The 23,822-nt window shown below is 37.1% G+C and overlaps 2 protein-coding genes and 1 long non-coding RNA gene across 4 annotated transcripts; 1 reads left to right on the top strand and 2 right to left on the bottom strand.

Moving 5' to 3' along the window:
- Positions 1–3,387: 3,387 nt before the first annotated feature.
- LOC107725551 (uncharacterized) lies at positions 3,388–9,598 on the bottom strand. The gene is made up of 3 exons (XR_001638129.1): positions 9,530–9,598; positions 8,177–8,270; positions 3,388–3,587 (listed from the first exon to the last, which is right to left on the bottom strand). It is a non-coding gene; the product is annotated as an uncharacterized LOC107725551 (long non-coding RNA).
- Positions 9,069–14,075, top strand: LOC107725549 (mesoderm-specific transcript homolog protein-like). Of its 2 annotated transcripts, none has more exons than XM_016534830.1 (12): positions 9,069–9,287; positions 9,544–9,730; positions 10,219–10,298; positions 10,423–10,500; positions 10,980–11,116; positions 11,215–11,273; positions 11,376–11,416; positions 11,499–11,569; positions 11,732–11,833; positions 11,928–12,004; positions 12,443–12,506; positions 13,740–14,075. In XM_016534830.1, the coding sequence occupies exons 1-12, from the start codon at positions 9,192–9,194 to the stop codon at positions 13,855–13,857; spliced, it is 1,110 nt and encodes a 369-aa protein (XP_016390316.1). In that variant the 5' UTR covers positions 9,069–9,191; the 3' UTR covers positions 13,858–14,075. The 2 variants fall into 2 exon arrangements, with proteins under 2 accessions (XP_016390316.1, XP_016390314.1); XM_016534828.1 differs by having other exon boundaries at positions 9,541–9,730.
- Positions 14,076–14,150: 75 nt separating this feature from the next.
- Positions 14,151–23,672, bottom strand: LOC107725548 (coatomer subunit gamma-2-like). The gene is made up of 23 exons (XM_016534827.1): positions 23,531–23,672; positions 22,702–22,754; positions 22,540–22,620; positions 22,369–22,440; positions 21,527–21,606; positions 21,271–21,346; positions 21,039–21,131; positions 20,782–20,868; positions 20,547–20,704; positions 20,317–20,450; positions 20,158–20,225; positions 19,767–19,955; positions 19,511–19,606; positions 19,089–19,332; positions 17,555–17,630; positions 16,758–16,861; positions 16,529–16,654; positions 16,221–16,289; positions 15,801–16,112; positions 15,589–15,686; positions 15,360–15,498; positions 14,740–14,838; positions 14,151–14,618 (listed from the first exon to the last, which is right to left on the bottom strand). The coding sequence occupies exons 1-23, from the start codon at positions 23,565–23,567 to the stop codon at positions 14,488–14,490; spliced, it is 2,622 nt and encodes an 873-aa protein (XP_016390313.1). The 5' UTR covers positions 23,568–23,672; the 3' UTR covers positions 14,151–14,487.
- Positions 23,673–23,822: the final 150 nt, after the last annotated feature.

Here is a 23,822-nt window from a genome sequence, read left to right as displayed (position 1 = left end):
CCGAAACGCATTCGAGACGGATATAAATCCGATCGCTCAAACCACTTCAGGAGGTGGTCATTAATGTGGCCAAGTGTAAATGGAAACGTTTTAACAAATCGGATAGATAACCGATCAGCGAAAACGCATGAAATGACCAGGTGTAAACAGGCCCATAATGTCACTTAACAACACATTTCCGTCCATAAACAAAACAGACAAACGCTGCGATAAAGTGCAGGAATGGAAGATGTCACGCGACTCGCCTGTAAGTCTCCTTCTCTTCCAGTGTATTTCTCTTGTAAAATTACTAGCACACGTCTAGCAGTACTTAATGTATTTAAGTCATTGTTTAAGTGTTCATTGTTGTGCAATTCAGACACAGTGCTCCTCTTCAGGTAATTTAGTCTTTGTTTACATGCTGCTCTCTTGCTGAGCTCCCTGTCAGACCTTCAGAAGAACAAATTAATCAGTTATTGTCGAGTTACATTTATAATCTTTAAATGAATCGCCATCTCGATCTGATATGATATTATAAAGTAGAATTAAAAGTAATCGTTGTAATCTCTGTTGTAGTCTTATTGTAGGCAATAGGCTACTGGACTGATTAATAGTCAGTTGGTCTGTGAAGTGCCATAGTTTAGTAGAGCAGCAGTGCTTTGCTTCTAATGAAAACCATCCAAGACAGGAATCAGTCCATGTGCAGGAAACCTGCCATTTAGGATTACTTTTATTTAGGAAAGTCTCATTGTAGTTTCAGATTCATGATGCATCATTACTTAAGTATAATGCACTTTAGACTAACTGTAATATGTTGAGTTTTAGCTACACTGTATGGATTAATGTCGGTTTAATTATGTCGTTCCTCTACAGAATAAGGGATGTTTGGACCGTTACATTCAGCCAACAGAAGCATATGGACAGACATTGACTGTGATGATGGACATCCATAAATAACAGTGTCATGTCAAGCTGAATCAAATCCATTTTTGCCTCCAGTTTTAATAATAATAAAAAATAAAAAAACACTCCTAAACACCACAAATTCAATGATATAAAGTGTTTCAGTCAGTTCAAATCCTACTATTACTTTATTTGTCTATCTACCATAACAAACAAAAAACAAATTGTTGCAAACTTTGTGGCTCATAAAATTAGTAATTTGCCATTTTATCGTGTTTCCATCTAAAAAACAACAGATGCCATTACGCAGTAGCGCAGGAGATAAAGTGTTTATCCATGAATCATGGAGTCCTGAGTTCAAATCCCACTTTCACTTGCGTTCAGTTGTTGTTACTGTTTCCAGCAAAACACCACTTAAAATGCTCTTAAAAATGTCGTTGTTCAAGGTTTTTTTTTTAATCGCATAAACCAAAGCTCTCAATAAAACCTGTCCAAAACAACCTGTAACTTACTTGTTCCAGTGGCTCAGGATGCAGTGTTGTGTTGGGATCGTGGAGTCCTGAGTTCAAGCCCCACTATTGCTTACATTAAAGCTCATGTATTGCATTATATCCAACAAAGTGGTGCAAAAGCAAGCCTTCAATGTGAAAGCCAGTGTGGCACTAATGGCTAAACACACGTTACATACGATCAGAACTGTGGTGGTGCCATGGGTTCAAACCCCCGCTCAATGGGTTTGAAATTCAACTGGTTTATTGTAAAATGACAGAGAGAATAGTGAAATATAAGTTCCTGCACATATTCAGACAAGAGATCTGTGGCTCAGTGGTAAGAGTGCTGCCTCATGGTTTCAGAGGTTGCTGGTTCAAGTCCAGCCAGATCTCCGCGATATGAGTGAGTGGTCTGGTGTGAGTGAGAAGGTGTGGGGGATCATGGTGTCCCCCCTGAGTTCCAGAACAATGTCCAGCAGGGGTTATACTTCATGCCTGAAAAAAATTAACTTTACTATAAATGTTTTCAACCCCTGTCCCTTCCCCACCTACTTAGGCTACCATCATTTGCTTTTCAAAGGGGTGCTCCTTCAAAAAGAAAATGATGGTAACCTACACATTTACAAGCAAACAACACACTGAACTGTTTTAAGTTTTACCTGTGCATCAGCAGATGTCCATCATCACAGTCAATGTCTGTCCACATGCTTCTGTTGGCTGTGTAACGGTCCAAACATCCCTTATTCTGTAGAGGAAAGACATAAATAAACACATCACTCCATATTGTGTAGCAAAAACTCAACATATTAGTCAGTCTAAACTACATTATACATAAGCATTGATGTATCGATAATAATATTTTGGTTCAATAAAAATTAAAGTCAAACTTTGTTTCACAGTAAATAACAGTATTGCTAAAAGGCGGATAGATTTTTTCAGCACATGGTCAGTCCATGTGCTGAAAAAATCTATCCGCCTTTTAGCATATATGATGGTTTAGCATATATGATAGCATATATGATGGTTTTTTACCATATATGATGGTTTTGATTAGAAGCAAAGCACTGCTGCTCTACTAAAGCATGAAGCAGCTTCACACACCAACTGACTCTATTACCATCAGTCCAGTAGATTACTAGCTACAGTAAGACTACAACAACAGAGACAATACTATGATTGTAATTACGCTTTATAATATGAATATTAAATGATTAATTAAAGATTATAAATGTAACTCAACAACAACTGATTAATTTGTTCTTCTGAAGGTCTGACAGGGAGCTCAGCAAGAGAGCAGCATGTAAACAAAGACTAAACACTTACAGGTAAGTCGCGTGACATCTTCCATTCCTGCATTTTTATCATTTTGCTTGTTTATGGGGTGAAATGTGTTCTGTTACGTGACAATGTCACTGAGCTGTCATTTGCAGAATTTATTCTTAAATGCACGTGTTGTTGTGACTATTATCAAGCGTCATGTTGTCAAGCATCTGAATGTGTCAAACTGAACCTGAAGCCCGATTCTGCCGCCTGGTGGAGCGGATGAAAAACTACACTTCAGTTTTTACCTTACAAATCACAGTTTATTGCCAACGGACTGAAAGTTGCTTCAGAGATTGGGTCACTGTCCATATTACAAAACACATGCTTTAACATTTTCATACTGAAGAAAAAGCAAAAGTCTGAATGTGTGTAAGGCAGGTGACAAACTGCTGATCATCAGCTCCCTCTTGTGGTCAATGTTTATCCGCGTTGTTAACTGAAACTACAAACCTGAGATCGTAGGTGAGAGGACCATCATCGACCGACATTTAAATTTAGAATATTTTACAACAAATCGAAAAAAAAAATTCACAACTTGACCAGCAGAGCAACTTGTATAGTGGTTTTGTTAAATGATCCAGATCCAGCTTTTAACTGTGGTAAGTCAGATAAAATGTGTTGTTGAACTCATGGCAAACTCATAATGTAAATACATAAAAATAAGGGACAAAATATGTTTTATATTGGATGAAGTAGACGTTTATTTGGTTTTATTTATCATGTTTGTTCACAATCAGACAATGACTTTGTGTTGTTGTTGTGTTTGCAGAATCAAGAAGCATTTATAGTAAAGCTTGACTGTCACTGATGAGGAGGATGTGAGTCTCCATCTGGAGATCACGATGATCATGATGTTATAGATGGAGGAGTGAGATTCTGGCTTCATCAAACCTACAAAATCAAACGTCACAACATTTAATACAAATTAAACCAAAGTAAAATGGGCTGGTGGAAATGATTGTCCGATTGGTCTGAGAGCATCCCCTCATAGGACCATACACAGGAAAAGCCGTTTGCAGAATGAATGGATGGATAACAGACGCATGCATACGGTCTAAATCTGACTGCAAATCCTCACAGATACCATTTCTCTCTAAGAAGGAACATAGTTGTGATGATACTTCCTTTTCTAGTATTTTTGACAGAAAAAGGAGGTTTGAGATCGGTCTGTAATTAATTCTCTTGGATCAAGTTGTGTGGTTTTTTTTTTAATGAGAGGCTTAATATCAGGCAATTTGAAGGATTTTGAGACATATCCTAATAACACTGACAAATTAATAATATTCAGAAGAGGATCTATGACATCTGGAAGCACCTCTTTTAGTAGCTTAGATGGAATAGATTCTAACATACATGTTGTACATTTTGATGATTTGACAAGTTTATACAATTCTTCCTCTCATACAGGAGAGAATAAGTGGAATTGTTTCTAAGGGGATCTATAGCACAATACTGTAGCTGACGGCTACATGGTTAGAATTTTATCTCTAATAGTATCGATCTTGGAAGTGAAGTTCATAAAGTCATTACTGCGGTGCTATTGGGAAATGTCTGCGTTTGTTGATGCTTTATTTTTCTTTAATATAGCCACTGTATTGAATAAATGCCTGGGGTTGTGTTTGTTTTCTTCTAAAAGAAACAAAAAGTAAGCAGATTTAACAGTTTTTAGAGCTTTTCTGTAAGTAGAAGTACTTTTCTCCCATGCAAGATGAAATACCTAGTTTTGTTTTGTTCCAGCTGCGCTCCATTTTCCGGGCTGTTCTCTTTAGGGCGCAAGTGTGCTCGTTAAGTGTGCAGTGTGTCGGACTGTTTTCCTTAATCTTCGAAAGGAAAACTTGAAATCGCATCATATGACCCCTTTAAGTGTAAAGGAGCAACCATATCAAAAGTGCTAGAAACGAGAGTCCATAGTTTCTGTTACAACAAAAAGTTTTTCTGAGCTATTGGATTTGCTGAGAAATTGAGAAAAGGCAGGTAGATTATTTAAAAGCAGTCTTTTGTTGTAGAAGTGATGGTTCTACCATATTTGTAACAAGGAGTTGAGTTTGCAGCTTTAGCTGAATGGAGTTGACACAATACCAGATAATGGTCTACTTCTTCCAGCTAGAATTCGATGCACTATTGGCTAATATTGGTGGGCACGGCGGATGAGGATTTGATTAGAACTACAAACATGAATAGAAAGTGTTAAAAACTACAAACATGGCGGATATGCGAGACCGACAATCAGATAGAGAAAGGGGTTTGAGTGATAAATAATCAGTGTCTAACCTGATAAAAAAAATATTTATTTAATGTTATCCATGTTATATTCATCATATTCATTCATATTTAATCTGCAGCAACATTGTGAAGTTTTATAATGATACATTTGGTCATTAACTTTTAAATGCATCATGCAAACAAATGAGTTCTCGGCATGAAAGACCTGCCACTGGTGATCAGCTCCCTCTTGTGAGCAAATGTACCAGCATGAAGAGAGCAAATTTGATAAAACTTTAAAAGATAGGCCTAATAGCCTATAAAAGTGCTGGAGATCAGGATAGTTAGGCAGCTCCTCCTTGTGGACATTAGGCTAAGTTTATCAGCATTAATAAATGACAACAGCATAAATGGACATTAAGCCATCTTTTAAAATGCACGTAAAATATTGTTCTTTTGTAAAGCATATGTGCATTTGGAGGAATTATCTGCTTAAAGGGAAAATCAACAATCTGGATAGATTTTATGCTAAATCAGCTGGAATATGTTTCCCACTTTGTGGCTTTTTTTTAATAAGCTAAGGAATATTTGGGGGTCACTCATGTGTGTTTAAATGCACGATTATGGTACTGAAGTCCTAAGCTGTTTCACTCTTTTGGTTCATAGTAGGTGCGCTTCATCTTTTTGACCACCAGATGGAAGTAACTGTGCAGAAAAGCTTTGCTTAATGAACACAATTTCAGTACGTTTGTAGTGTAAACGGTTGTAAGATGGTAAACTGCAGCTGCAATAGTGTTAAAATTACATTAAATATACCAAAACATTAAAAGAAGGGGGAAAATGTATTAAAAGAAAATGTTCTTTAGCTAGTGATTTTGTTCAGTCGGTGCTTGAAAGACCAGTTTTGCAGATGCAAGACCTGCCAGTGCTCAATAGGCAATAGGCTGTGGTCAGTCGGGCTTGGACTTGCAGAGGGAAGTTTATAAAAACACAAGCTCGCATTCATAAGTAACATAAACAGCCTCATGGACTCTAAACCATTTTTTTCTTAATCTGACTGTAAATTTAGATGCTTTATATCTCTCACCCTTTATTAATGTTAACTAGCTTTTAAATAACAATATCAAACCCCAAAAGACAGAATAAAAAGGATTGATTAAGGGACTGGGTCATCCTATCCCAGTCATCTTAAAGGGGTCATATGATGATTTCAATTTTTCCCATCTCTTTGAAGTGTTACAAGCGAATCTTCGAAGCTCAAAAAAATGGTATTCAGACCAGCCCTAGTGTAGAGTAGCGCTTGTTGTTTGTCGTTTCTCCGATCACAAATGCAGACATTGGGTTTGTTTACGCGGCGCGATAGGCAACGCGTAAAAAGACTGTATAAGTCATTATAATCAGTAATTATTTATGTCCCCACTGGATGCAACAAATGCCTCGTTTATAATGGGTTTTAATGTATTGTCTCGTCACTCCGGCCGGACAAGGCATGACAGTGTGTTAAGGGGCGTAACATTTCCGTCACACGCTTGAGGTATTCGGCCAATCACAACGCACTGGATAGCTGGCCAATCAGAACACACAGCGCTTTTCAGACCGATGAGCTTTGTAAAAATCGACGCGTTTCAAAAAGGCAGGGCATAGAGGAGAAACAATAATGTACAGTATGTGGAAAATAATGTGTTTTTTGAACCTTAAACCGCATAAACACATTTCATTACACCAAATACACAAAATAATGTTCTTTTTAGCAACATCATATGACCCCATTAAATGATTGCATTCTGGCATTCCTTCTAGCACATCCAGAAAATGTTTCACATAGTAGTGTACAAGTACAGTGTGTTCAATGGATTATACTGCAGTTTAACGAGATGTTGTTCAGCTGATGCAACACCTTGCCAAAAACACTTTTAGTACAAAAAATATCCATAAAACCTTTTTGAAAGTTGTGAGACTCTAATTCTGTCCTGGCGTCTAGCCTGACTAAAGTCTATTAGGAACACAGAACAGATTAGTACTAAAGATGATCAAAGCCAGACTATTATTATATTATATATGTATATATGTATATAAATAACATGAAAGTGGGTTGTTCATCAAAATGATTCACCTAGGTCATATTAACATATCATTGCCAACCCATGCTATTCCTCTTTGTTTCATTCCTTAAAATTCTCTCCGTTGTCACTGACAGTGTTGCCAACTTAGCAATTTTGTTGCTAGATTTAGCAACTTTTCAGACTACCCTAGCAACCTTTTCTTCAAAAAGCACATAGCAACAAATTTAGCTATTTTAAAAATTTATTTAGCAACTTTTAGCAACTGTGACAAATGATAAAAAGGCACACATTTTTTTCTCTAAATTACACAAAATTACACATAATTTAATCACGTAAATTAAGTTGCTAGTAGCAATTGTTCAATAATAATTGTTCATTTATGATAACACCTTGTTATTAGTTTGTACCTGCACTTGTTGATCAGTTTAAAAAATATTGTAGAAAATTTTGAAAAACCAATACAGAAAATTCCTTCAAATTATCACAGTACTTTGTGCCCTATTTTACAGACTTTTCTTGAAGTGTAGCATACTAACTACCAATACACTGCTTAAAAATATAATTGTTCAGAATGTGTAGTTTTACTAGTTTCTAGTAAGAAAATAGGCCTACATAAAATATAATCGTTCAAAAGTGTAAATGTTCAATAATTCAATGTTGTATTTAAAAAAATATTTATATTTTAATATTATTATATTAATATTTTAGTTTTACTAACAAATCTAAATTAACATTTCAAATCATATTCATAATCATATTTGAGTGACCTGATTGTATATTCTATGCAGTTTTGCGGTGTGATTACTTAATGATTGATGCATTTGCATCACAATGTCATTTAGCAACTTTTAGCAACAATTTGTCCTGCCTTTAGCAACATCTGAAAATTAGTTGGCAACACAGTGAACGTGATTTCACTGAGTGCAAAATGCAACATCCTTGTTGATCCTGGAACAACATTTCAAGCAACCAATCAGAATTGAGGGATGAGTTTACAGGAAATGTCAGTTTTAGCCTTACAGCCAGAGTTAGGTGCTTCTACACCCTTGTTATTCAACTATCATTTCCCTCTGATTTTAGGGATAAATTATGGGTAGGGTTAGGTTTAGTGGTAGGGATAGGGTTAGGTCTATGTTTTGGAAAATAATGTCCAAACAAAAAAATTGTTTGTTTTTTTTCTCCAACAAAACAATTTGATCCAGGAACATGTCTTACCGAATATCAGAAGTCATTTTGATACAGGCTTCGTAATCCTTCTGTCATGGATTACAAACATCCAACCAAGCTTTACTATAAGTGCTGACTGAATCTGCAAACACCAACACAAGACAAAAACAACTGTGAATTATGTTTTAAAAATAATTTAAAAAACATAAACATATAGGCTAAATGTTGCATTCTGGCATTCCTTCTAGCACATCCAGAAAATGTTTCACATAGTAGTGTACAAGTGTGTGAGGTTCATAAACAAACCATTCAAAGAGTTTTGGAAGAGCTTTTGTCCCATATTATTTGTGTTTATGACAACACATCGAGTATTATATTGTATTGCCCCCATTAGCTGAGAACTGTGATCTCAAGTAGACCTGTGGCCTGTTTCATAAAACAAGTTTATCAAATAAGCCAGGTTTTTTTTTCAGTTAGTATGACTTATTGTCAGTTGATTTGGGTCAAAATTAGTCAGAATAGCTGAAATAAGCCTGGCTTGTTTGGTAAAGTTGTTTTATGAAACAGCCCCCTGGTAGATTCCATGTTGATCTGCTGGGCTAAAATAAATAAATTAATAAGAATAATTTATATTAAAAATAATAACGTAATATTAAAAAACTCTAAAAATTGAAATATGTGTCCTCTCACACATGCCACTGTCCACATCGAGTTTGGCGTTTCATGTAACTTACTGTGATAAACTTACTGACCAAAAAGGGAACCAGTGATCACCTGTTTTTTTCACTTGCACATTTAAATTAATATATATGGACTTTCGCTTGAGTATACGAATGTTTCAGCAAGCTAGACGTTTTGGATGCAGCGGTCAAACAAACACGGTTCCTCTGGTAGATATTATTCCTGTTTACCATCCGCTCCACTAGGGGCGTAAGCGAGCATTACTTTAAGCCCTAGACCTTTGGATCCTTGGCAACACGACGCTCGATAACAGTCGCAACAGAACGTTTTAAGGCCATGCAAGTACGGATTGTGCCGATGACAGCTCAGTGACAGACTCTTAATGTCACTCAACAGCACATATTTCAGCCCATCCGCGAAAACAACCGACACACACTGTGATAAAGCGCAGGAACCGAGAATGTCCGACGACTCACCTGTAAGTAACTTTACGCATTAAGTGCGTTTCTCTTGACTAGCACGCATTATATGGCAGTTGTTATTTTGCATACAGTTTGAATTTTACTATCATAGCAAGGCTGCCCTGCCAGTTTAATTCGCGTTATGATGTTGTACTTCCTTTGACAAGCGCTCTTCTCTACCTCTCTCTCTCTCCAGCAATAAAATACCAATTTACTATGTTAATACAATACAATAAAGCGCAATAAAATAAAAACCTACCCTGTCTGCAGCAGAATGAAAGTGAGTGCGGATCGGCCCGTCGTGTCAGCAGGGAGTGGTGGCTTCACGTGGGTCTGTTGTGCATTCCTCTGCTCGCCGTGTATCTGCATATCCCTCCGCCACAGCTCTCACCTGCGCTCAACACCTGGCACTCTTCCGGTCACTTCTTCACATTCAGAGGCAATAACATCTTCTATAAAGGTATCACAAAAGCGTTGTTTACAAATTGACTATCTTTCTCATTTCCATCCCGTATATATATACACCACAAAACCCGTCATAAGGATCAATTTTCTTTTTAAATTTCTGAATAAATAAGTTTTCCATTGATGTATGGTTTGTTAGGATAGGACAATATTTGGCTGAGATACAACTATTTGAAAATGTAGAATTTGAGGGTGCACAAAATGAAGTTCTTAGCATTGCATATTACTAATCAAAAATTAAGATTTGATATATTTACGGTAGGAAATTTACAAAATATCTTCATGGAACATGATCTTTACTTAATATCCTAATGATTTTTGGCATGAAAGAAAAATCGATAATTTTGACCCATACAATGGCTATTGCTACAAATATACCCGTGCTACTTAAGGCTGTTTTTTTGGTCCAGGGTCACACACACACACACACACACATATATATATATATGATATAATAATATACTGTATTCCATTTGTCAATAGAGTCAGTTGGTGTCGTGGGAAGCTCTGATGTCCTCTTGCTGCTTCATGGTTTTCCTACTTCAAGCTATGACTGGTGTAAGGTAAGTCGTTTTGTGGTGTAAAACTGCATTAACATTTCAATAAAACAGCAATAAACTGAGAGCAATTTATAGACAGTGACTGGACACTGTGGTGTTTCTTGAATCTCATTCTGTTGTTTTGAAGATCTGGGATTCTCTGACTCAACGTTTTAACAGAGTCATCGCCCTCGACTTCCTTGGCTTTGGTTTTTCAGACAAACCGGTGAGATAAAAGACATGAGTCACAACCAGAGCCGATCCTCCCTATACACAAAGTACGCAAGCTGCGTAGGGCCCCCGAAACACCAGGGGGCCCCCTTGCTCTCAAAGATGATTTAATTTTAGTTTCGTTTTTTAATTTGGCCAGCGGTTATGAAAACATGAATGTTAATTACTTTTAATCTGGTTCGCTGTCGCCCTTTCTACATAAAAATCAGTCAAATCATGTAACGTCAAAGTCATACAGTCTCTTGCTCGAGACAAAAAAAAAAAGAGTGGAAAGCATACCGAGCTGCGGAAGAGACACTGTTTCTCAAGCGCTTTCCATGAGCGCGATTTGAGACGGAGTGAAACACGGACAAATGCGTTTCATTCATTCATACCTCGTACACCCCGGCTCTGGTCACAACTACTGTTTTTTATAAAAATACTGTCTTTTATTATCCGTAATTTGAATAATTAATTCTACCTAACAAAATCCAGCGAATGCACCGTTACTCCATCTTCGAGCAGGCCAGTGTGGTGGAGGCCCTGGTTGCTCATTTGGGTCTGTCAGAGCAGAGGATCAACATCCTGTCACATGACTATGGAGACACTGTAGCTCTCGAGTTACTGTACAGGTGAGTCCTAAGGATCCTTAAAAGTTTCTCGGCATAATTTAGCTTATTGTTCCTGTCTATATGATCTGGGTGGTTCTCACGTGCAGTTAAACACACAGGAATGACCATAACAGAAGCGGACACATCACGATAAACAGCCTCTGCCTCTCAAATGGAGGTACATTAGAGTTTTATTTAGTCAGAAAATTAGAATATATATTCTTAAAGTCTGAATGGAGATTCAAAACTTTGTCCATTTTGTTTTTTTTTTACTTAAAAGGAATATTCCCAGAGACTCATTATCCAAGATTTGTTCAGAAAGTGAGTGTGACACTTAAAAAACAAGTTTGTATTCATTTTTAAATATGAGAAGTGAATATTTCCAATCTTTGGTCATCTGTAGGTGCTGAAGGACTCTGGTTTAATTTCACCTGTACTTACCCGCCTAATAAACTTCCAGCTTTTCTCTAGAGGGTGAGTGGAGCGTCCAGAATGAAAGTGGTGTTTACTTTTATGCTAATTCACAGTTCAAACTATTTGTTGTACTTTACACATATAATTATAAATCATTTACTTGAATCATGCTAGCTGTGACCTAAAGCCTTCAATTGTAAATATTATATATTTATCCTACAGAATAAGGGATGTGTTTGGACCGTACACCCAGCCAACAGAAGCCGAGTTCTGGGACATGTGGACAGGAATTCGCTTTAACGATGGAAATCTGGTCATGGACAGGTGTCCAAACTTCTCCATGTGTTGCACTTGCAATGCTTTGCTTTTAATAATAACCGTCACCAACTATCGTTTGTTATTATCGTGTCTTGCCCAGTATCCTGCAGTACATTAACCAGAGGCTGAAACACAGAGAGAGATGGGTCGGGGCTCTAACCTCCACTTCAACACCATGTGAGTACACACACCATTCATACTGTGGTACGAAGTGCTGGTCATGCTACAAGAATGAGGTGTGTGAGTACTTAAAAACTCGGCCATGGGCAGTGCTATTGAGGCCAAGTAGTTTAATCCAATGAAAATCACTGCGGAAGCTGCTTAGGCCATCTGCAGGTGATAGTATATATTAAGTAAACATTTACATAGTTGAATGCAGTAGTGTGGTGTACAACATGTACACTATATTATACAAGCAGTGCAGCAGGACAAGCATGTTAACACCCATACTGTAGGACAGGAGGGTTGGATTTTGTTTTTTATAAATAGTTTTGTGGTTTGGAAGATAATTAGTAGGTAAATCACTTTAGGCTGTGTAATGGGGCTGTACAACATCCTTAACATTTGTACTTTGCAAATGTCACTGATTTATCACTTTTTTTTTTTACTTTGTAGTGCACATGATTTATGGACCACTAGATCCAGTTAATCCACATCCAGAGTTCATCCAGCTCTACCAGTAAGTATACATGTCAGTTGATATTTATTAACTCTGTTTACACTAACGTTATTAATATCTCTGGTAAAGAAGAAGTATTTATATAATTTTTAATCATTGCAAAAAAAAAAAATTGTCATATATAGATGGTGTTGGCCTAGTGGTAAGAACTCATGGTACAAGACTTTGTTTCTACATGAGAGCCCTGGGTTCAAATCTCGGGTGTTTTATTAATTTCAAAATTGGATAACAATTTTTTTAAAAACATTTGCTACATCTTCACACCTCAAACCATTGACATTTCCTCAGTCTTTTTGTTGGTTGATTTCAATTCCGACACACTGAGGTGGGATTTGAACCCAAGCCTCTATTGCAGCCTTGTCCACAACCAACATGTTTAGCCACTGCACCATCATGGCTCTCATGTTAAGTGTGGCAGTCTGGGATGGTTTGTTGTATGTACTGACAGCAATTTAAAGTCTCCGAGATAAAAACACAACACTTTATCTCCTGAGCCACTGAAACAGTTTGAGTATTGTGGATTAGTTTTGGATGGAGTGCTTTGTTTTATATAAAATGTAAAATGAACTCAGGACTCTGGGTACAAAACACAATTTTTTATCACTTGAGACTCTGAGATTGGAAGATTCTTGTCTGTTTTTGGAAAAAGACACATGGAGAAATAAATGTAGTAAAGAAATAGAGATTTGAACATAGTCTTTCTTGTAAAAACGGCGGTGATTTATCCTCTGAGCCAGTTTGTGGTAATGTAGAATTGAGTTTTAGCATTGGTTTTAAACTTTATTTATTGTGCATAAATATCATGAAAGATCATTGTTACTTCTGACATTCAATAAGTTTCTAATCTAGCTCCTCATGAACTGAATCCTTTTGAGTTAAAAGCACAGTAATTACCCACTACCTCTCCTAACCCCCAAGGTCTTGGAGTCGCTACTAACGAGCTGATGATTTGAATCAGGTGTGTTTGATTAGGAAGCGTTTAAAAATGTGCACTGTTGGTGTACTTTTGGGAGCAAGGTTGGGAAGCACTGCACTATCTGTGCCTTTAAAAGGGTTAGTCCTTTATAAGTAAAACTGGTGATTTCAAGTTGGAACTAATCATATAAAAAAAGATGACTCAGCTAAGATGTGACAAAGAGCAAACAGAACAAGCTATTGCTGTAGATAATCTGGGAACTATTAACACTGGAAATATTTCAACCACTTTTCCTGGTCTCTTTTTCTCATTTACAGGAAACTAGTGCAGCGATCCACAGTATCAGTTCTAGATGAGCATGTGAGTCATTATCCACAGCTGGAGGATCCCACAGGCTTCTTTAATGCCTACCTCAGCTTTATCAACTCATTCTGAGATTAGTAATGAGAGGAATATTGCCTCAAATAAGTATTTAGAAAATATTGCAATCTGTTTATTACCAAACCGCAGAGTATGTGAAATGTCAGTCATGTGTTTAAATGCATGAAACTGAAAGTATTGCACCAAATACCCAAAGTCATTACAACAGTCAATAAGAGTTTGCTCAAATACAATGCAATGCAAACTTGTAAATATGTTTGTGTTCTAAGCATGAATGCTTTTATTCAAATAAAAAGATCTTTGTATGAACTGTCTCCGGTTTTGTGTAGAAAAAACACTAAAACACAAGTTTTGTACTCTTGCAGACTGTTTTATTGTTGATAAATTAAAAGGTTTGTAGTAAAGGACTGTTTCCCCTGAGCTGTGACACAAGGCCAAAACAGCTCAAATACCAGAGAAACAATGTTTAGATCTGTTCCACATGAATTAAAGTGGCACAATATTTTAGAAATCTCTCCGAACAGACCAAATAAAGAAAGAGGATGTTTCAGACTCAGAGGATTCATGGCATCCCCACAAAGATGGTTGTGAGAAACATTATAGAGCTACTGTATAGCTATACATATAAAAGCACAATGACCCAGATTGATTGGCATGTGACCAGGTCATTCAAACATTACTCGTTTAGCCGACAGAAGCCAGGATGACGTCGACCACATTCTCATCTGTGCTCCTAACGGTCACCTGCATAGTGACCCCATCAGCCAGAGCCAGACGTGACCTCACCAATACATCATGACCTCCCCTAAACACACCTTCAGAAAGACAAGATCATTAACCTCATCGCTCATGTTAGAAAATTAATATCCAATACACATTTCAGGAACTCGAATTCTCTTAAAACAGAAAAACTGGAGGGATGAAATGAGTACATACCTGCTAGGAACAGAACATGCGAGTTCTTGTTTTCAGGAACTTTGTCTGAGCGCTCGCAAGGCTGCATGCCCAAGAAGCTGATAATGTTATTGACTGCCTCTGTGAAGACAAACACGATAAAGAGATGATCATTTCACATTCTGTCCAGCCACAAAACTCTTCCTGTTATAATCAAACCCCTTTATTGGTTATTCTTATTGATGGCCATGAGGATATTGAAAAAGATTTGTAAAGGAATAGTTCACCCAAATATGAAAATCTGGTGATGGGGGATGGACTGAGGAACCATTATTATGGATTATAGACTCACTTTGACCAGAAGCAATGGTTTAAAATTAAAAAGCTTTGATGTATTTGTTTCTTACAAACATGCAGCTTTTAACTTAGAAAGATGTTAATTGATGGAATGGAGTCGTGGATTATTGTGATGCTTTTATCAGCTGTTTAAACTTTCATTCTGACGGCACCCGTTCTCTGCAGAGGATCCATTGGTGAGCAAGTGATGTAATGCTAAATTTCCAATGAAGAAAAACTCATCTACATTTTGGAAGGCCTGAGGGCGAGTACATTTTTCAGCAAATTTTCATTTTGAGGTGAACCATTCCTTTAAGCAAACTTACCATCTAAAGTTCTGACTGTGGCCAAAGCAAACGTCTCTTCCTTCTCATTCTCATCTCCGATCTCCTCCCACGCTGCACCAAAGTTTGGTTTTAACACCTTCTGTATGTGGTCAGCGACTGTCACCTCTAAATCTTCCAGCTGGGAGGGAAACAAGACATTGAGTGAGGAATGGCCACTGATAAACTCCCCATTTTCATCAGTATGAACTGATTTTGAAAATTCACATACCACATATTCATCATCATAACCGTCATCATCAGGCTCTCCCGTGTTGGGATCACAGTCCCGGACCAGATATTTCATTGTACAGCTGAACGTGCAAGACACTAAGACAAATGCAAACAACAAAAATCATTATGGGAAACTTAACATCTATTTGTTGTTCAAATCTGCCCAAGCTAGAAATCTTGACATCACAATGTGAATCAATCATGTCAGACCTGCTGTGGGGTCATCCTCTGGTAACCGGACCAGACTGTAGCAGGAGCCGGGTTGGCTGTAGGGGAGACTTGGTGCAGGTACGTAATGTAGCACCTCGTATGCCTCCGACGGCTCCATCTGGACCAAAACCCGCTGCAGCAGCTGGTCGTTCAGCGTGTTGGTGCAGTCGAACTGGAAGATCATGCGATTTGCGAAAGTGTGTTTGATACAGCGCACCACATACTCCGTCTCTGCTTCTGTTAACTGAACCGGCTCGGACGACTTGAACAGGAGACCCAGGCCCTGGAATTCTGGGATGGCTGCAAGTTGCTCTGATGGAGAAAAATAAGGGGACTAGTTGAAATGTGGCACAGTTTGCTTCAGACTCTGATTTAACAGTGCCCACATGCATTGTTTTGCTAATTAGCTAATCTTCTTACCTTGGTAAATGTCTTGGCGGGAAGGTGCAACCTTTTCGGGTAGTTTGCTTGTTGCCACAGGTGCGATTTCTGGCATGAAAGAGAAAAATGAAGTGAACTTGTGCAATTTGAGCAGTTTTGTTTAAGCTCTGCGATTTACACCAAACCAAGTTAAGACATAAGATGATTAGCATCCAAATTAGAGGCCAAACAATGGTAGAATGTAAATGAATTTTTTTTTTTTTTGAGCATATGTTATTATGAAACTATTCTGCAATAGATTATGATGAGTAATGAAGTTATTGGCCTGCTGAAGCTCAGGTTCACACCTGTTTTCTGTTCGGTGATGGGTGCGGTGGCCAAGGGAACGGTCTTCATGTCAAATGGTTTCTCAGAGGGCTCCAGTGTGTACTGGTGAAGGGATTTCTCCAGTCCGGGAACAGATACGGACAGACCTGCAAACAAACCATTCAACAACCCTTGTTCACTCACATCAGCTAAATCAGATTAAATACAATATCAGATACAAGAAACCAACACTTAAACACAAACCCTCACCATTAAAGATGTAAGCGGCATTTAAGGCCTTCTGCTTTTGCTGAAGGACATTCATGTAGAATGTGGCTCTGTCTCTCACCTCATCATCACTGTCCATCATACACCTGTCAGACAACACACAGTAAATTAGCACCTTAAAACATTTACCTCTAGAAATGGGCAATAAGCAACATTATTATGACAATATGCATACATCCTGGTAGATATTTTAATAGAAAAGTGGTTTAAAAAAAACTATAAAAGTTAACTTTAAAAAAAATAAAATATATACTATTTTATTTTCCATATTTGAAACCAATTTAATCTAACCAAATAAACAAGAATTTTCACTTTTTGGGAAAAAAAATATATACATTTTTTTACTCTCTCTGCTTTGCATAATTGTTTTTAATCCAATCAAATAAATTATTTAAATAAATTTTTTTAAATCTCATTTTAGTATACATATATAGAGAGAGAGAAACATTATTTTCAGTTTTGCATCGTTAATAAAATAGTTGGGGAGTTTCTATTTACTATTTTATTTTTCATTTTGCATCATATTTTAATCTAATTAAATAAGAGGATTTTCTCTTTTTAGTACAAAAATAATACTACTTTCAGTTTTGCATCGTTTTTAATCCAATCAAATAAATAAAGGACTTTCTTTCCTTTTTTTTCATTTTAACAAACATTCACATTAATTTCCAAACACAAATTTCTTTGTTCATTTTCTTACTCTAATACTCAAATTACCAATATAATTACCCCCCACACACATACACACACACACAAACCTCCTGCTGCTGAAGGCCTACCTCTTCATCAGAACCAAAACGCTTGGCAGCAGGTCATCGTTTTGAGCTCCAAACTTGGCCAGCGCACTTACAGCAGCTTTGAAGAAAAACGTGAGAGGAGAGTCAGAGCAGAAGAATGCTTAAATGTCCTAAAGCTGCTCATCTTAGTCTCTGGAATCAGATTAATTACAGATTATCAGCCCTGCTTAAATTTACTACTACTTGCAGTCGGACTGCAGTTAATTATTGGGACACGTGTGACGCTCAAAAAAAAATGTACTACTGTATTGCAAACACAAGCTTCCTGAAATCTCACGATGGCACAAGCAGGTCTTTAAGCTCATTGCAAGGAGGTTAACGCATAGGTCAAAGGTCACGCTAGGGGTGTGCGATATTGACAAAAAATGATATCTTGATATTTTCTGGGATTTTATCGATAAAGATAATTAGACGATATTTTGCCGAGTGTGTTATTGTGCTGATATCTTAAGGACTGCCGTAGACAGCTGACTCCTAAAGTTTTTGATATTCTTCATAATATGTGTGGTGGTCAGTTCACAGTCACACTGATAGAAATCTATCTTTTCCAATAAGTTTAAACTGATTTTTACAGTTTATGGGCATTTTTACCTTTATAAAGCCATTTTTTTCTAAAAGTGTCCATTATCTTTTGAGTCAAATTCTTACATTTAATCAGTCAATTAGAATAATAAGACATTTGGGCTTTTACCAAGCAAATGAAATCAGTATCAACAAAATTCATCTTTGCAATGCAGAGGAAACACAAACGCTGCATCTGAAGTGGTATTTGGATATATTTACACACTACTGTTTAGTGCAGAACATGAATGCATTTAACCTGCAATTACAAATGCATAAATAATGTTTTGATATACGAAACATAAAACGTTCGAAATTATTTAAATAATAAAAGATACTTTGAATGTGGAATTAAAACCGCCAGTAGGGGGCAGAAAGTCACTGTTAATAAGTGAGTCATTGCGATTGAAACGAATCATTTAAACGTTTGATTCATTCAGGAACGAAACACCGCCATGTTGCTCAGAGACGCAAAACAGCTGTGGCTGTTTGGAATTATTTTTGTCATCGAAATAGCACAAAAACAGGAAATATGGTGTCTAATATGTCTCTCAATTAACTTATTGTTTATTGAACTGTTGTAAAAAAAAATCAATAGCACATTTGTAATCATTGTAATTTTTGGAGAAAAAAACGGCACTCTTTGTTTGATATTGATTAACTATATGAAATGATATAAATAATATATACATTTTCTGTCCCTGTATTTTGAATTTGTGATCATTCTAAATGTATTGTAATAGACTGAATCATGCAGTGAAAGAACACACTCTAAATGCGTACGCGCACTAGTCTATCGACTTCACGTAATGTATGCATGCACTCTGTAGGGGTGTTTTGAAAGGTTTTTGCAAAATATTAGATAATGTCAAATCGCACATCGTTAAAACAACAATTAAGATATTATCGCAGATGATATATATCGCACACCCCTAGGTCACGCAAGATTACTCACCTGCCCGCACCGCCTCACTCTCCAGCACCACACGGTTGAAGATGAAACGGATGTATTTGGAGGGGGTGGGGGTACGTGGGCCCTCTTTCCCCAGCAGGTGGAGGATTTTAGTGGCAAGTACGGTGTGCTCGCAATCCTCGATAAACTCACACAGGTGGGCCAAGCCTGTTTCCTTACTCTCTGGGTTTTCCTCTATGATACTGATGATGCAATCCACAATGGCTCTCTTGTACTCAAAGCCACCCTACAAAAGGGAAAAAAAATGAAACCGGTCTAATAGAAAAAGTCTATGCTTTTTCAGCTATTTTTGGCGATAAAAATTCAAATACAGATCAGAAGTAAACCAGTTGTTAAGGGTATCAAGTATAAATCCGGTTGTGTGGTTTAGTGTAACAACAGAGAATGTCCTTGAATGAACTTACATCATCTCTCAACATGTTTGAAAGGAAGTTCATCATCACGCTGTGCTTTCTGGGATACTTCTGGCACAGGGCACTGATGGCCTGGACCACAACCACCTGGAAAACAAACACACCATTTGGTTATGAAAACACAGTTTAGAGGAAAATTATCACAGGCAAAACTAATCTAACTCCTGAAACATGATTGAATATGCATCTGAAGCATGCGATTGTTGTCTAATTTTGTTGAAATTCACTGCCTGGGTCATGAAGTCACCTTGAACTCGTCTGAGATCTCAGAGACGAAGGAAGAGATCTGCTTCATGAGGCGGTCCACGCTGCTCTCGCTGCCAGTCTTCAGCAGGGTGGTGATGGCCAGGGTGGCGATGCTGCGGTTGGAGTCAGTGATCAGGTTCTCCAGGTCCAGGTTGCATGCGGTCACCGCTGACGGGTGCTTCATTGCCACCTGTGTGAACAAGGGGAAAAAAATATTTTTTTGTGGTTATATCACTTCTTCAGAATTGTAATGTTTCACCCCTTTTAGAATGTAGTTTTTGCACTATTTGTTGAAAGCATGACTTTAAACCTAAAAATGTGTTTTTTGGTGTCTCCATGTGGTAGCTGGTGATACTGCAACTAGTTACAAAAGAAATCCTATTCAAACCAACCTTATTAAGGGTCCGTACAGCTGCATAACGCAGGGCTGCTTTGGGAGAGCTGCAAAACAGCTGGAGAACTATGGAAAGAGAAAGAAAGGCAAAATTCATTTGAACATCTAGTCTACTCTATTGTGTGTGTTGATAAGAAAGCAAAGAAGAAACACTAACCAGACACAGCAGGAGCCAGCTCACGAGCGGTACAATTGGGCATGTGGACAATGGCGGAGGCTGCTTCATAAACCACCATCTCATGTTTATTCCTCAAGCAGCTCTCAATGAAGTCAAACAGCGGGCTATCGTGCCTGTTAAACCACATGTATACCGACTAGGTAAGTTTACATTATACGCAACTGCATAACATTGATTAACCCGGAAAAGCTGATGTACAACACACGTACCCTCCTTCTGTCTCCTCCAGCAGCTTACTGGCAATGCGAATCATCATGCAGTAAGCAAATGGGGATTTGAGGCCAGATTTGGTGAATTTGTTAAGCATCTTAGTCACAGCCAGACGGTCATTCTTCCTCAGGTGGTACAGAAGACCCAGAGCATGGTACTGTGGAGAGATCCCATTTTATTAGAGACGGACAGACCACCAACTCATAAGACAATGGTTGCAAACATCTCACTAACCTGCACCATGATGTTGTCACTCGAAGCCGCCTCCTGAGCTTCATTGACCCAGCGTTTTACCACATCAAAGCTCATCTTCACCATGTGCTGAAGAACAAATACACAAACACAGCTACATTATCCAGAACCATAACGTTAGGGGTGGGAATCAGTGTAATAAACAGTTAAGTGGTAAACTGACTAGTTTGAATTAATAATAACAGATGGGGGTGGAGATGTATATATATTACAAAAATAACACTAGGTTGTGATCTTACCAGTGAGGAGACCAGAGCAGAGCTGGAGACACTGGGCACTTTGTCCACGATGGCCTGTTTCATGTATCGTTCAATCGCCTGCAGCATGGTGGTCTGATGGACGAGATGGATGAAGCACAGTTGGAAGGATCATTTATATCAGTCCCATCAGTTTATATATAGTTTGTTTCTGCTAGCAAATTAAGTCTCCTATACACAGAGAAAAATGAGTTTGCAAACAGTTGAGACTCACATCAGTGATCCTGCAGAGCGCTCTGATTGCCGGTCCTCTGTAAACATCCTCTTTACCAGTCATGTCTTTTGTCAAGCTGAGACACAAACAAAACATTAATCAGCGTTCTTCATAAGGTAATATTGGCAGCGTGTGCAAAGATTTCCATTCCTCATCAAACAACATGTTTTTATACTTTACATATTAGAAAAGGTATATTGTTGTAAATATCTCGGCAAATAAGAAATACACTGCTATGGCAACATGAACTGCTCACCTGCTTGTAACAATGATCACATCCTCTGAGATGTTGGCCATCTCCTTTATAGTCAGGTAGCACATTCTTCTCAGGGTTTGCTAAAACAAGAGGCAAAAATGAGAGATTATTACATATAAATACATCTTATTCTGAATTTAAATTCAAAACTTCAGCTAATAGCGGGAAACACACATTATTTGCATTAAATTATTCATTGTCAATTGAATAACTAAAATAGTAAGTAGTGATTAGTGTTATTCTCATATTATTTATTGTTACTTACCATTACAGTTTCTATTAATATTTTGAATTAGCTTTGATTTGTTCATTTCCTTGTATATTTCATCCATTTTATTAAAATTTTTAGTCATTTTCTTATGTGTTATTGTCATTATTTATTTATTTTTGTAACTATGGTTAATTTATTATTTTTTCAGTTTTATCCCCTCCAGTTAGTAATTATAGTCCTTCGACTTAGTTATTTCAGTTTGTTGCCAAGCCAACAGTTTTAATTTTCATTATAATATATAGAATATTTTTAAATATGTAAAATTGTATATTTCATTTCATTTCAGTTTCATTCCAAATAAACAATTCTTTAATAGAAACTCTGGATTATTATTATTTTTAACAATAACCCTGAAAGTAATAAAGACAGATATATCAGCCAGATTTGTATTGTCCAATTACTGCATGCTTTGGCAAATTATGTGTGAAAATTATTGTGTATAATTTTGATGCTGTCATTAATTATATTATATTACACATTATGCAATATGCATCCATTGGCCATACCATCTCTAGATATAGGTTTTGTCATAAAAAAAAAAAACAGTTAATATGGCTGTAGTGTTTCTTACATCATTAGACTGGAACAGTCTTGTCATGGCAAAGAAAGCTTCAGTGGCCTCTGTGGTTCCAAAGTGCTCACCCTGAATAATAAAAGAGGTTAATGAAGGATCAGTCCATAGAGAGCAAAAAAAAGAAACTGTAGTAGAAAACGGCTGTCTAAATAACATATAATAATGCACCTGGTTGAGCAGGTAGATGATCTTCGTGAGGATATGCAGACATCTTCTCGGATTGATGGGTGTCTCGTTGAAAATCCGAGCCTTTGAAACAAACATGCAATGTAATATACAGTACTAAACAGACGTTTACCTAATTTTAAGATTTGAATGTATCAAACTCACCTCCTGTAGTACAGCACTCTTCTCCAGATGCTGAAAGGGGTTAGAGCCACTTCCTAAAAACATCAAAATAAAGCTGTGAATCATCTAAATCTATGTCTTGTCTTCATTAAAACAATATATAAAATCATAAGATGGCATTTCTTCTAGAAAAGTGCACATAGAATAAGTTATAAAAGGACAAATAGCATCTTAATGTGACTCTTCGTCTGAGTTGACTTCAAAACAGCAATATTAGTCACACATATGAAATGTAAATCCTATATGCAAAGTAAACTAAAACCAAAGAGTTAGATCTTCTCAATCTGAACTGTCGGAAGATTATGGATTAAGTGCATTATAACGTTAGGTGAAGTTGTTATGACAGAGGAGAATAGCATCTATGTAGCCCCTTTGCAGTCATTTATCCAAATTTAATCAACCTCAATCAGAAATTGCCTTTAAATGTCTAAAATACAAAGCTTATCCAGAATATCCACGAAGCAAATATAGGATTTTCATTGTTTAACTTTGTATTGTACATTAATAAAGGGAACTGCTAGCACATTACCTTCCTAAAGATTAAATAAACATACTACAGGATACTGCAAAATCACACAGTTACTACTGGTTAAACCGTGGCTCTTAGACAGAATGAAGTATAAAACTGGAACATGCACATTAATTTTAAGTGTTAAATAACTTATATTTTCCATTCCAATTACAGATGTTGTGCTGTGGCCTGCAGACGCTCTTCCTTTGCAAAACAGTCGACATCATTTCGGCCACTGAAATGTTATTTATAAAATGCTGATTCTATAACGTGTCTGCATGTACTTAATATTGATCTTACCAGACTCCTCGTCCTTCTTGTCAAATTTCTTGATCATTTTGCGGAATGTTTGAGAGCAGTAAACGAGATGATCACAGTCATTCACGCTCCTTTCCTCCACGTCAACTAGTGTGACGTATGTTGTGAGCTGGCGGAGGTGAACATGGCGCCCACCAGGATCATGCTTCAAAATAAAAGTCTGTGCTTAAAAGTCGGAATGACTATGATGTTGATTTTTTGTTCCTATACGCTCCATACGAAAAATAAATAAATAAATAGGCCATATATATATATATATATATATATATATATA

This window comes from Sinocyclocheilus rhinocerous, unplaced genomic scaffold (genome assembly GCF_001515625.1).
Source record: "Sinocyclocheilus rhinocerous isolate Xijiao unplaced genomic scaffold, SAMN03320098_v1.1 scaffold153, whole genome shotgun sequence".
Taxonomy (NCBI): Eukaryota; Metazoa; Chordata; class Actinopteri; order Cypriniformes; family Cyprinidae; genus Sinocyclocheilus; species Sinocyclocheilus rhinocerous.
This window is presented reverse-complemented; position numbering and strand designations above follow the sequence as displayed.

Coding starts and splice junctions, on each gene's coding strand:
- LOC107725548 (XM_016534827.1), bottom strand. CDS start 23,567: ATGATCAAGAAATTTGACAAGAAGGACGAGGAGTCTG. Junction 15,687..15,800: donor AGAGGATGACCCCACAGCAG/GTCTGACATGAT, acceptor CATTTGTCTTAG/TGTCTTGCACGTTCAGCTGT. Junction 14,839..15,359: donor CACAGTCAGAACTTTAGATG/GTAAGTTTGCTT, acceptor TTGTCTTCACAG/AGGCAGTCAATAACATTATC.
- LOC107725549 (XM_016534828.1), top strand. CDS start 9,192: ATGTCACTCAACAGCACATATTTCAGCCCATCCGCGAAAACAACCGAC. Junction 9,731..10,218: donor CAATAACATCTTCTATAAAG/GTATCACAAAAG, acceptor ATTTGTCAATAG/AGTCAGTTGGTGTCGTGGGA. Junction 11,117..11,214: donor GCTCTCGAGTTACTGTACAG/GTGAGTCCTAAG, acceptor TTAAACACACAG/GAATGACCATAACAGAAGCG.